Genomic DNA, 13,437 nt, shown 5'->3' on the forward strand with positions numbered 1-13,437 from the left:
TTTCTCTGATTAAAAAAAAATCCCTTTATTTCAAATGATTTTTGAATTTGTATGTATACATTATTTTCGCAAACACATGAACGACTTTCTTGAATTACAAATCTGCTCAATTCAATTTCAATTGCTGATAAATTTCCTTAACATGAAAAAGGTTTTCTCTATGTTAGTTTATCTAAAGTCTAAAGGAGGAAAAAAAAAAAGAGTTAAAATTATTTGGCTTCCATAAGGATACTCCACCTGAGGAGGACGTGATAACATAAACTAATTAAAAAGCGGCATGACATAAACTAATTAACAGTAGGGGTATACAAATTTCCACGGGCCAATTCCTCCTCCAATTGGGAACATGACATCCTTGAGTTATTGTTTAGCTCTCTACCAGCGAATTTACCAGTCCCATCCCTCCCGCTGACTCTTAGGCCTCAGCGGCACCGTGGGCTTTGAAATGTTTGCATCGCTTAAAAAAACTTCAATACTGTTCCTTTGGACAATACTCTAAAGAGAACAACATCCCCACTCTATTGATGCAGTGCAATGGGAATCATTCATTCTCGAGATTCAAAACGTTTGAATTGCGTGGTTTTAACTTGACCAATTCCCATATTTCTTGAATTCTTCAACTAAGCTGGAATCATTGGAACTTCTGGAAACAACATTGGAGGAGAGATTCCTGAATGGTTTTGGAGAATGTGGAGGGGCACGTTGTGTAATACCCCATCCTAATGCTAGTGTTAAGTGTGGATAGTTGGAGGACTGAATTAGAAAGAAAAAGTTTACTAGGGGCTAATTGAAATAAGAAACCTTCAAGGGACCAATGTAGGGGATTTGAATGATTTATTGAGGCAATAAGCTTTCCCGAATCCCTCTGCACAGCCGATATGGTGAGGGCATCACCATCTCCTGCTTGATGACTCGAGTCCGACCTTCTCCATATGGCGGTCTTCTCCACTGTAGTGACCCAGATCCGATGGCTTAGGTGTTGGTCTCTTCACAGTGGTCTCCTCACAAAGCAAACCTACTAGAATACGAATTGATCAAATAGCAAATGTTTTAGTTATGATATTTGTCTTCTAAAAGTATTTTAGGACATCTTTGAATAAAATAAATATATAAAAATTCATGCATTGCAAGAGTAGTAGTCTAGTAGTAGTGAGAGAAAAATTGAAAAGTCAATCTAGAAAGAACTGAGGATCTGCTCAAATATTTATGAGAAAAGGATCTATTTAAAAAATTCTGAATTAATGTACATATATATATATATATACATATTCAAACATGAATGGACTACGTGGTGCTCCCTTTCCATGCATTCTCTATTCAAAACTCTTCCCAATGATCCAAATTTATCTGTTTATTTTCAATAATTTTGAATTTCTAGGTGTAAATTTCTCTCTTTTTTATGAAGTAGGCAACATGCCAGCGCTTCACCAAGGGTATAAAAATTCCCTCAAATAATATGTTAGATAGATGTAATATTAAGAAATTCATATTTCATATAATTGCATTTTTTATATATGATTAATAATATCTTAATATATTTGAAATGGTAATGGGTCATTTCATATGGATAAAGTGAAAAAAATATTATCTGCAATTCAAAAAGTATGTGTATAATTAGTATATTTCCTTACAAATGATATAGTATAGAAAAAGAAGTCAGTGCTTGTAAGTGAAAATTTGTATTAAAAAAAAGGTATAACTCCTTAAAAAAAGGTAAAATAGATAGAGAAAAATAAAGTAAAATGCATTGTGTCAGATCACATCATGATAAAGGAAAATTATAGAAAAGCTTGTAGCCATCGTTTTTACTTGTGAACACGACGTTATATTAGAATGCTAAATGCTCGCTTTCATCGGTGATATTATTTTTATATGTAGTACTTGTAAGGGAAAAGGAAAACTACTTGCATGTAATAAGGATAAATATATCTAAATAAAAAATGCAAAAAATAAATTTTTAGGAATAATTGTTCTGATCTTAATGATCGAATCATTTGACTTGATTACATTACTACATTGTCGGGCCAAGTTTAAAAATTCTAGATAAAAAAGGGAATTAAAACAAAAGGCAAAGACATATAGGAGAGAGAAATAATTTCCCACTCACAAATCTAAAATTTGAAAAACAAAAAAAGATACTGCAAAATAAATCAGATCTTCCTAAGTAAGATTCTAACTTATGACCAAACTAACAGTCAGACCGCTCTACCATGGAACTATTGAGAAACAACGAGAGATTAGATCCCATAGAGAATTCCCGTAGCATATGTCCAAATTTGAATGTCCAGTATAAAAAATTTTATTGAATTTTCTAAACAAAAATTGGATTATTTTTTTGAAAATAAGTGATCTGACTGTAAAATAAGATCCGACTATAGAGGTTAAAAGAGAGAGAAATTGGAAAAGAAATTGAAATATATATATATATTACAAAAAGGTGTCTCATAATGAGACCTGAAATAGCTTCTTTATATATACATAATATAATAATAATAATAATAATAATAATAATATAATGTAGTTAAATAACTTTCTCAAAAACATGAACGGCGATGACGATAGAAATTGAGCAGAATAAATTGGTTTAGAATGTGAATTTAGGGAATTAGATTTGTAACTTTTGGACAAACATTTTGGTTTGGTAGAACTTCTAATTTCATTGCGTGACCTGTTCAGTTTACACGCAATGGCAATCATGAGAAGTTCCACAAGTGATTCGAGTCAAATGTCAAACAATTGTCAAGTCCCACAAGAGATTTACAGTTGAATGCCAGAACATTTGTGATATGACAACTCGATTTGAACCGGAGGAGTTACAAGAAGAGACAGCGTCTCACTCGTATCAAGCCATGTTAATACCACTGTACTGGTAGATCAAAAACAAACTATAGCTATGCCTAAAGTTACAACCCCTCTTTGTCTTCCATTTGCAACCAAAAACAGTTAGGAAGATCAATCTGCAGCACCAGTCAAGAGCTCAGTATTATTGGCATGGCGCCGCGCAATATAGATCATTCCAATGGGCATTCCACGAAGTCATATTTAATTAACCATGGGATGGGATTTATTACTCTTCGAACTCGAAGGACCCATTTGATTTCATGATGTAATTTTAAAATCATGATTTTGATTTTAACTCTACCTACTACGCAACAAAAACACACGTTTTCCAAGTCAAATTTATAATACCATCTCATTTGTCTTTTTCCACAATCAAAATCAAAATCAAAATCAAACTTAATTTAACTATGAAACCAAACGTATTCTCCTGAATTCCTAATTTTGGTCCGTATTGTTGGGAATTGGTGTATGCCCTAGAGGCAATCTATAATCAGTTTTGTAATATGATATCTATTTCATTATAAAACGAGGCATATCTGTTATTGTGTAGATTGCGCTAAATATGATTTTACACAATAATGTCCTTGGAATAGTAGGTTCAATAGGCATCAAGTGTGACTTGATTGTGAGATCCTATAATTACTGAACATTATTCCTAAATGTCCATAGTCAAAGTATTATCGTTAATTAGGACAACAGTAATACGGTTAGACTAGTGTGAGTGTTGATTGATGACCAAATCTCATAGGTCATGGATATGGAGATATCAAATCACACCACATGTATACATTAAGAGTAATGTGTATTGGACTGACCCGCCATGAGATTGCTACATGGGTTGTTACGTGACTGTCATTAGCATATCTCAAAGTGACTATAGTGTAATGGTCCTTTGACTTGAGGTCACCATGGATTCCTACGTGTAATGTCGTATATTTTGATACTGTCAAACGCCACCGTAACTGGCTGGTTATAAAGATAGTTATTGGGTATGCCACAAAGCATGGAAAAGAATGTGAGTGACCAAGATAGGATTTGTCCCTCCTACGAAACGGGAGCGATATCTCACGGCCACTTGGTGGTTAAGTCTAAAAGTGTATGCATACCCAAATGAGTCGATATAATGATATCGAGCTCATTTGCTCTGATAGACTTACCCGGTAAATCAAGAAAGAGAGATATTAAGCCATACAAGGATGTCATCGACCATGCCTTGGGCTCAATAGAGATATAGAGGACAATGGATTATATTACACGGTAATATAGGTCACGAGGTTCGTCGAGAAATTGACTTTCTGATTACTTGAGTAACAGTGATGCATTGCTAGATGCCGCTCACTGTTTGTAATATTAAAATAGAGATTTCGATATTACTATCAACGTAATTGGGAACCTCCAGGGTCACACACTACGACTAACTTGACGAGATATTTTGAAACAACAAAATTATCTAATAAAGATTAGATGATTTATGGTGCGACCGATTAATCGGATATTTAATGAGATTAAATTTGCTGATTAATTAGACCCGATTTATTAGATTTAATGGTGTGCTAAGTGGTTATTTTTATGGAACCACTTGGAGCCAATTATAGAAAGAAACATGGGCCAATTGTATGATAACACTTAGCTATACACATGGACTAATTAAATGATGTCACCTAGACTTACACATGTCACTTGGAGCCTTGATTCTCCTTAATCCCACATCGGTGGGGCTTTGAATTTGTCTTCCCCATATTGCTTATAAAAGGGGCAGCATGCATGTTTAGATATAAGAGATATATATATACATGTATATGGGTGTACGTGTATAAGTGTAAGGAAATTCAAGTTGAATTGTTCAATTTGAATTAATCCTACTAGTCTAATAAATTTCGGGTGTTGCATCGGGGTGTTTCTTTCGAGTGTTGGTCGCTAGCACCGCCGATCTCGAAAACTCGTCGACAAAGTCGGTGTGGATACCAGTAGAGGCGTCACGCGTGGGACGCTCGGTCGACAACTTTAAATATTCCAGGTACGCTTTTATTTACTCTTACTCTTCTAGTAGGTATTGGAATTAATTTCACGAGTAGAAAATTTTAAATTTCTGTTCCTTTTACGCTTCCGTTAGCCCCGTGGAACTAGCACGTATAGCAGTAACCGTTTTCCCATTCATACTTGGCACCCATGTCTGACCATTACTTCGGCTACATTTCTTGAAATGGGCAAAATTAGGACAATGTAGTGAAAGAGCATGCCGTAAACAGCGCCGATAATGCCAAAACATCCGGTCAAGATGAGGACTGATCCCAACTTACAACATAATGATTTGCCATTAAACCTTAATTACTTAGTGATTTGCATGACACCGAGGTACTCGAAATTACGAACATAATCATCAACATATAACCTCACAAATCACATGACTCAGATCAAAACGACATAACTCGACTCCAACAAAAGATACACTTCTCTGCTCGGAACCCCAAATATTGAAACCTCAACCCGAGATCTCAATGGCCTTAACCTCTGGCTTCTTCTCTTCGACCTTGGGGACGGTGACGGTGAGCACCCCATTCTCCATGGAGGCCTTGACCTGATCCATCCTTGCATTCTCGGGCAGCCTGAACCTCCTCAAGAACTTGCCGGAGCTCCGCTCCACACGGTGCCAAGTATCGTTCTTGTCCTCCTTCGCGACATTCCTCTCACCGCTGATCTGGAGAACCCGATCATCCTCGACCTCGACCTTCACCTCCTCCTTCTTCAGCCCCGGCAGGTCCGCCTTGAACACGTGCGCCTCCGGGGTCTCCTTCCAGTCGATCCTCGTGTTCACGAACGCCGAGTTCTCCCCGAAATTAGCCGAGAGGGAGGTGCTGTTAGGGAAAGGGAAGTCCTTCAAGGGGTCCCAGAGGTCGAGGGAGAAGGGGTCGAAGACATTGCTCCTTCGCCCACCGAACCAGCTCGGAATCAGCGACATTGTTGAGTTAATCTTAGAACTCGTGAAGGTAAGAAGCTCTTCAATTGGTTTTGTATGATAGGCGGATGACTCAATCCCTCGATTGACCAACAGAGGACACCTGATTGGATATATACTCTGAACCGAGTTTTCTGGGAGTTTCTCGTGTTTCCCAACCGACAACCGACACTAATCTAAAATGTCGTTGCTGTGGGCTTCTCTCGCACATTCCAGAAGCCAGTCCATATTGGGGACTCGGCCCATGTCCTCATGACTCGGCCCACTCAGAAGTCTGCCTATTTCTCTGATGAAAAAAAACCCTTATTTCAAATGATTTTGAATTTGTATGTATACATTATTTTCGCACACACACGAACGACTTTCTTGAATTACAAATCTGTTCAATTCAATTTCAATTGCTAATAAAGTTCCTTAACAAGAAAAAGGTTTTCTCTATGTTAGTTTATCTAAAGTCTAAAGGAAAAAAAATAAAGAGTTAAAATTATTTGGCTTCCATCAGGATGCTCCACGTGAGGAGGATGTGATAACATAAACTAATTAAAGTGGAGTGCCATAGTGTGTTGAATGACTGTCGATTAGGTTCCCTATAAAGTAATAAGAGTTCTGTTGTTTAACATAAAATTTATTAATTTTGAGAATAAACAAATAGTAAGAAACTTATTGTTTTTACTACAACAATAGGGGTCTACAAATTTCCACGGGCCAATTCGTGCTTCAGTTGGGAACCTGGCATCCTTGAGTTATTTTGTTCGTTTGTGCCAGCGAATTTACTGAAACCATCACGCTGACTCCTAGAAACCTTGATCAGCTCACCCACTTAGGCCTTAACGGCAACTAACTCAGTGGCACCCTGAGCTTTGAAATGTTTGCAACGCTTAAAAATCTTCAATACCTTTTCCTTAGACAATACTCTGAAGAGTACAACATCCCCACTCTGTTGATGTAAAGCAATGGGAATTGTTCATTCCCAAGGCTCAAAAAGTTGGGATTGCGTGGTTTTGACTCGACCAACTCCCATATTTCTTGAATTCTTCAATTGAGCTGGAATCATTGGAACTTTCTGAAAACAACATTGGATGAGGGATTCTTGAAAGGTTGGGACACGTTGTGTAATACCCCATCCTGATGATAGTGTTAAGTATGGATAGTTGGAGGACTGAATTAGAAAGAAAAGGAGTTTAGTGGGGGCTAATTGAAATAAGAAACCTTCAAGGGACCAATGTAGGGGGAAAAATTGGAATTGGTTTGGCAACTCATTCGTTCCTACTCTGCCGAGAGAGAGAGAAGACAGATGGCAGAGTGCCGTGAGGTCTGTGGCGATGAGTGCAAGGGCTTAGCTCGTCAAATGGAGGACTTACGGTCTATGAATTTGTCGTGTTCAAGTATTTTGTTGAGCTTTCAACCTCATTTCTGATTTACTGTTATTGTTCTTGGTTGATTAGACTTCATTTCTAATTTACTGTTATTGTTCTTGGTTGATTAGACTTCATTGTAGAGAGAGACAGCTCTTGGAGGTAGTTAATGGCAGATAACGGTATAGATGATCTCTTGGCACATTTCATACATGAATAAACTCCTCCAATCACAAGGAATTTGTGGCTTTTTACGGATTTGGATTTCGTTAAACAGTTTTGAAAGTTATTGCGATTTGAAGTTTCTGAAAATCATAACGAACTACCAACTTCAACCTGTCTTTTCTTAATTCTTCCGTCAACATGTAACGGCCGTGTTGACATGGCACGTTTGAAGATTAACGGCATCGATAGGGAGCATTAGTGGGGCCATACTTGCCACGCTAGAAATTTTTTCAGGGTAGATTTTAAAAAAATAAAAACTATGGGATAGTGATTGAAAATTCGGTGAAACCTTAAGATATATGGCGTAATAATTCCTTTATTTAAATTCAGTAATAAATAGTTATTAATTATTTATAACAAAAAAAATCAAAAACCAATCAAAAGATGGCGGTGAATATTTTATTAATAGCAAACCTAATTTACATTGCATGGCCGACAAGAACATCAGCGGACATAGACACTAGACTGTCGATCATGGGTTAGCCATCTCGACTGCCAACTAAGAAAATGACCACATCAACACATATGGTTAAATGATCATCCCTCATTAACAAAACAAGAGAACAAACCACATATCCGATATGACAGAATCCCCGGAACAATTCAGTACAAGCCAATTGAGAATTAATCCGATCAAAAGATCCTTAATACAGTCACCATGAGGAACAACAAGACGAACACTTGAGTGGCCTCGGGTAATGTTAGTAAGTCGTCGACGCGGAATGTTCGACCAGCCATGGAGTTTTCTTCTTTAAAACTTCACTTTTACCGCCATCTTTTGATTGGTTTTTGATTTTTTTTGTTATAAATAATTAATAACTATTTATTACTAAATTTAAATAAAGGAATTATTACGCCATATATCTTATGGTTTCACCCAATTCTCAATCACTATCCTATAGTTTTTATTTTTTTTTAAATCTATCCAGGAAAAATTTCCAGCGTGGCAAGTATGGCCCTACTAACGCTCCATGTAGGCACCATTATCTTCAAACATGTTGTGTCAGCACAGCCACTACATGTTGATGGAAGAATTAATGCCGTGATAGATTTGGAACCAAATGTAAACCATGAGCTATTTTGAATAATTTTTAAAGCATAAGATAGATTTGAGAATTCAGTAAAATCATAGATATATGGTGTAATTTTCTCTTTCTAAAATATAGTTCATACTGTGAGGTTTCCGTAGACATCTATATCACATGATTTGGAGTTTTATATAGTACCGAACTCTCGAAGTTGGGATGTTGCGCAATCCGGGTCTGTCCATGATAACCCATACCAGCAATTTCGGGAGGCTATTGTGAGTCACCAGCACATCGGATTTCAACGATTTTTTATCGTATGAGTTCTTATCTTAATCTAGTATTTATATGATTTTTCAAGATTTTTCTGACATATTAAGTATTTCCCGTATTTTAGGAAGTGCGCAAGTTCATTGACTTGCTCTTAAAGTCGAATCTTGAACGCCGTGTTAGATCACAGGATTTATTTTCAGCAGAAAGACAACTGCAGAGTTGCAGACTCGCTTTTGATGCATCATAGCACAACATTCGCAACGTAATGAAAATTAATTTGTTCACCAATAATAGTCATTCCCGCATTATTCGGATTGTGCGCACAACTTTCAAACTCGATCACAACTTCTGTCTGGGCCATTTGGTACAAGTTTTGCTGCTGACAAAGTCGGTTGCTGCCAGCCCCACGACACGATTAGACTATACGATCTATTTTCGTATGAATACGGCCTGATGCTGCCAAAGCTCAGGTAATTATCAAATAAGTTATCACGATAAAGATCATGTGGAGTTCACACGGCATGGACTCGGAGACTAATTAGGAAGAAATGCCATGGACATCTGTATTCATTTCGCTGAATTGTGGATTCGGCATAATTGCAGTTATCTTCTCAGTTCTCACTGCTATTGCTACAAGCTGTTGGCCGATGCACTGTGACAAAGAGATCGAGGCTATTCCCATTTCTCTCTCATATTGCAACTGAGAGTGCATGAAACATGGTACTGCACGTGCGCTTTCTGCAAAGGAAGCCTTGCGGAGTGCCCCAGATAAATGGAGGAAGAAACCAAATTGAAACTTTCTCTGCCTTTAAGCTCGTGTCTGTTCATGTGTCCTGCTTGATCACGCTATTCATTTGCAGCCCTGAACTCCTGTTTGTGACATCATATCGTAACATTCACCACGTAAAGAGAACTAATTTGTTTGCAAACAATAGTCATTCCAACATTATCGTGAGAAGAGTGGAAAATGCTGACGAAGTCAGTTGCTGCCAGCTCTACAACATGATCAGAATATACAAATACAATTCATGTTTTTCACATGAACCCTGTTTGAGGCTGCCAAAGCTTAGGTGATCATGATATAATCAATCATGATAAAGATCATATAAAGTTCACACGGCATGGTCGCGGAGGCTAATTAGGAAGAATGCCATGGATATGTACGTGGTTGAAGCTGTATATGGATGGAGCTAAAAGAGCTACTGAATGAGATAATTTTCCCAACAAAATGGGCAATGAGAGCCCAAAACACTATCCTGTCAACGTTTTCTTGTCATCTATTATCCCTTGTTCGATGGTGCAAAGTCTCAATAAACGGATTCTGCATTTATATTCAAATTTGCATCATATAATATGATTGCACTCTTAACTAACAGATAGAAAGAAAAATTACAACAGTTCTGCTGAATACCTCAGCGTAAGATGTCAGAGCATGCCCGACTGAAAATCTCTTGCTTCAATAAGAAAAGGATGAGTGACGGGAAAGTCAAAAGATGATTAGATTGACTTCCGGGCATCGATATATATATCTATATATATATTTTTTACAAAGGAGACCAATGCCTAAACTTCGGGCATCAATTATTGTTTTAATTTTCTATCTTACCATGCTTGACTGATGGGATATATATGGAAACCTTGATTGACGTCCAAGAAACTTGCAGTTGGCTCAACGATTGAAACTCGGGCGCATATCATCCCTTCGACTGTAAATGGTGATTGAATTGTAGAAGATCCTGCAATGGAATTAGTTTATCTGTCAGAATGCCAGTGACCGAACGACTTTGAATAGTCAGTCAATTCCATCAGTCAATGCCAGTGACCGTACGCTATTGTTGTAGGCTCTCTTCCTCAATACCATTGGCTCTTTCATTTTTAGTGGTTGAAGAAAATTCTGCATAATAACAAGACAAAGACCTATGTCTATCCTTATTATATATTAGGCTGTCAAGTGCTTGCAGGGAAGAGCTAATCTTCAAGAGAATGGACCTTCTAATCTCTTCATTATAGATGAAGTCGAGGTGAGGGTGATGCCTTGCTTCAGTTAATAATCGCGCATTCAACTGTACAAAGTCTTAGACAGATTCTACATTTATATGCAGAGTCGCATCATTTGATATAATCCCCTTGCTTACTGTCGACCTTAATAATTGATAGGTTCAGCAAGAACGTCTGATTATAATGAAAGAGTGATGGGATGGTAAAAAACGTGCTGGTGTGACTTGAGGGCGCGGATTGTTGTTATTTTCTCACTGACTGACACATAGGCCAGGACACATTGATGATATGTTCCAATAATTCTGTATTATCCGTGGAGCTAGTAAACGCCATTATAACATATATTAGATGAAAATTCGCACGTTGCGCAAGCAAATGCACAAGCAAACTACGCGATTGTTTGTAGTAACAATCTGAACAAATTGATATGAGACTCTCGTACTCTTTCATGTATTAATGGATACTAATTTCATTAGAAACTAGTTGGATATCGGTGTGTTGCATGGGAACCGTTTAAATAATATCTTAATTATTTTAGTAGAGAAAAATATTATAATATATGCACTAATTAAAAACTCGTTAAAGAAAATTTAAAAAATATAAAATTGAATTAAAATATGTGAGCAAACAAATCAATCAATAGAAAAAAAAATTCCATATAAATGTGTGAAAAGATTAATTGAATGAAAATATGCGAGCAAATATATCAATCATAGAAAATAATAATTTCTCCAAGTAAAATATCATAATAAAATAAATGAAGAGAAAACCTGATAAATCCTTTTTGAAACAATCAAATTGACATAGGTCAATCGGTGTTGGTGGGTTGAATGAGCTTGTAGCACAATATGCATATAAAGTTCGGAAAGATACCTAAATGTCTTTGCAAATGATAACATAATAACTATTATTATTTCTTACGAGAGAAGTCTTACGGTTACTGAAGTAACACCATTAATGGAATTGCAATAGAAAATATTATTAAAACAATCAATATCAAAGCAATTGTTTGAAAGTTGCATTAAAAGACTTATTTTACCAATCAAAATTCAACCAAAGAATTAAGAATAAATAAATAAAATTCCTGAACTCTAAGTCCATGGAGAAAAGATTTTCGGCAACTTATAAAAATAAAATTAAAAAGAAATATTCAGAGTATAGAAATCAAAATAGTCTTACAGTTACTGAGGCGACACCCATAGTGAAACTACAATAGAGATTCTGCCAAAACAATCAATATCAAAACAATCAATTTCAATTTTACATTAAAAAGTTCATTCAACAAATCAAAGGTTCAACAAAAAAAAAATGAAAAACTTGGAGAAGAAGAGAAAACATATGTTTAAGATCGTACATAGAATATATTATTATATATGTCTTGTTCTGCCTTCCCTTTTGTTTCCCGTATATTTACGCGTATATATATTTAGAAAGGCAATATTATCTGATATATACATATATATTTTTTGGTTTGGACTAATGTTATATTATTTATCGATAATCTTATGTATATTATTGTGGATATATACATATATTCCGTTAACATTAAATTCACCTAACATATCGATATTGACTAGCGACTAGGATGGATTGTAAGAATATATATTTGTAAGAACCGATAAATATTATGCTCTATATTCTTGCTCATATATATCCTCAGATATAACTCCCCTTCATATATTATATATCTGTTTATGTGAAATAACACTCGAACTAGTCTCTCATGGCATCACGTGTTGAAATCCTCACCCGAGTTCTCTCGTGTTTCCATATCGTCATTTATACCAAGAAAACATTTATATATTTATTAATGAAATATTCACATATTAATTGTCCATTTTAGATCAACGTGGGTTGGTTCAAGGGGTTTGGCGCTTGTTCTGTTTAAGTAATGTCTTAGGTTCAAGTTTTTGTGAATAAAGAAAATCTACACTGAGAGAGCTCTATTACTTAGTGGGCCGACCCGATTCAACTGGATTAGTCAGGACCCAATTGAACTTTCAAATATCATGGTTCACATCAAAAAAAATAATTATCCTCTTTAAATATATCCATATTTTATTTTGTTATTTAATCATTAGAAAAGTGCACGTGTAACATATATATAATATATATATATATATATATATGACATATTTTATTTAATTATTATAGTGAAATGTCTTAATTGATAGGAAGGAAATAATGTATACATATCATATTTCGAATTTTTTAATTATAAGAAAATTTCGAAATACACACCATATGATAATATTTATTAATTTAAAGTTGAGAATGAAATAATTAATATTGTCGTTTATGATTGTGTTTTCTACTCCTCTCCTCCCTTTTCGAGTTCTCTCTTTAGATTCTTCTTTCCCTTCAAGCTCTCTTATTGTCTCTATCCCTTCAAACTCTCTTATTTAATTCTTATTCTAGACAAGCTTATGTTTATACTGAATTTGTCGTTTTATTTTGATGAGTAATTGCACAATTACATGAAAAATATGTTGGATAGGTTTAATTATTTATCAAAATTCATGTGGTTAGACTTATATTATTTGAGAAACAATTCAGAATTGGACTTTATGAGTCAATAATGGATATAAGCTAATTATAAAATATGCATAAGATAAGCTATATGACCCCTTTTATTAGTACAGTTCTTTTTTTTTTATTATAACTCTTTTGGTGATTGTACTATTCATGGGCGATCTTTGCGTAGGAATTATGTTCTCCTACCAATTCAAAATAACAATATTTTAAAATATATACTAAATCAATG

The 13,437-nt window shown here is 35.5% G+C and overlaps 1 protein-coding gene across 1 annotated transcript; it reads right to left on the minus strand.

Moving 5' to 3' along the window:
* Nucleotides 1-5,098: 5,098 nt before the first annotated feature.
* LOC116212529 (17.3 kDa class I heat shock protein-like) lies at nt 5,099-5,912 on the minus strand. The gene has a single exon (XM_031547191.1). It carries the CDS (start codon nt 5,798-5,800, stop codon nt 5,324-5,326), a length of 477 nt encoding a protein of 158 aa, XP_031403051.1. The 5' UTR covers nt 5,801-5,912; the 3' UTR covers nt 5,099-5,323.
* Between the last annotated feature and the right edge of the window lie 7,525 nt (nt 5,913-13,437).

This window comes from Punica granatum, chromosome 6 (assembly GCF_007655135.1).
Source record: "Punica granatum isolate Tunisia-2019 chromosome 6, ASM765513v2, whole genome shotgun sequence".
NCBI classification, from domain to species: Eukaryota; Viridiplantae; Streptophyta; class Magnoliopsida; order Myrtales; family Lythraceae; genus Punica; species Punica granatum.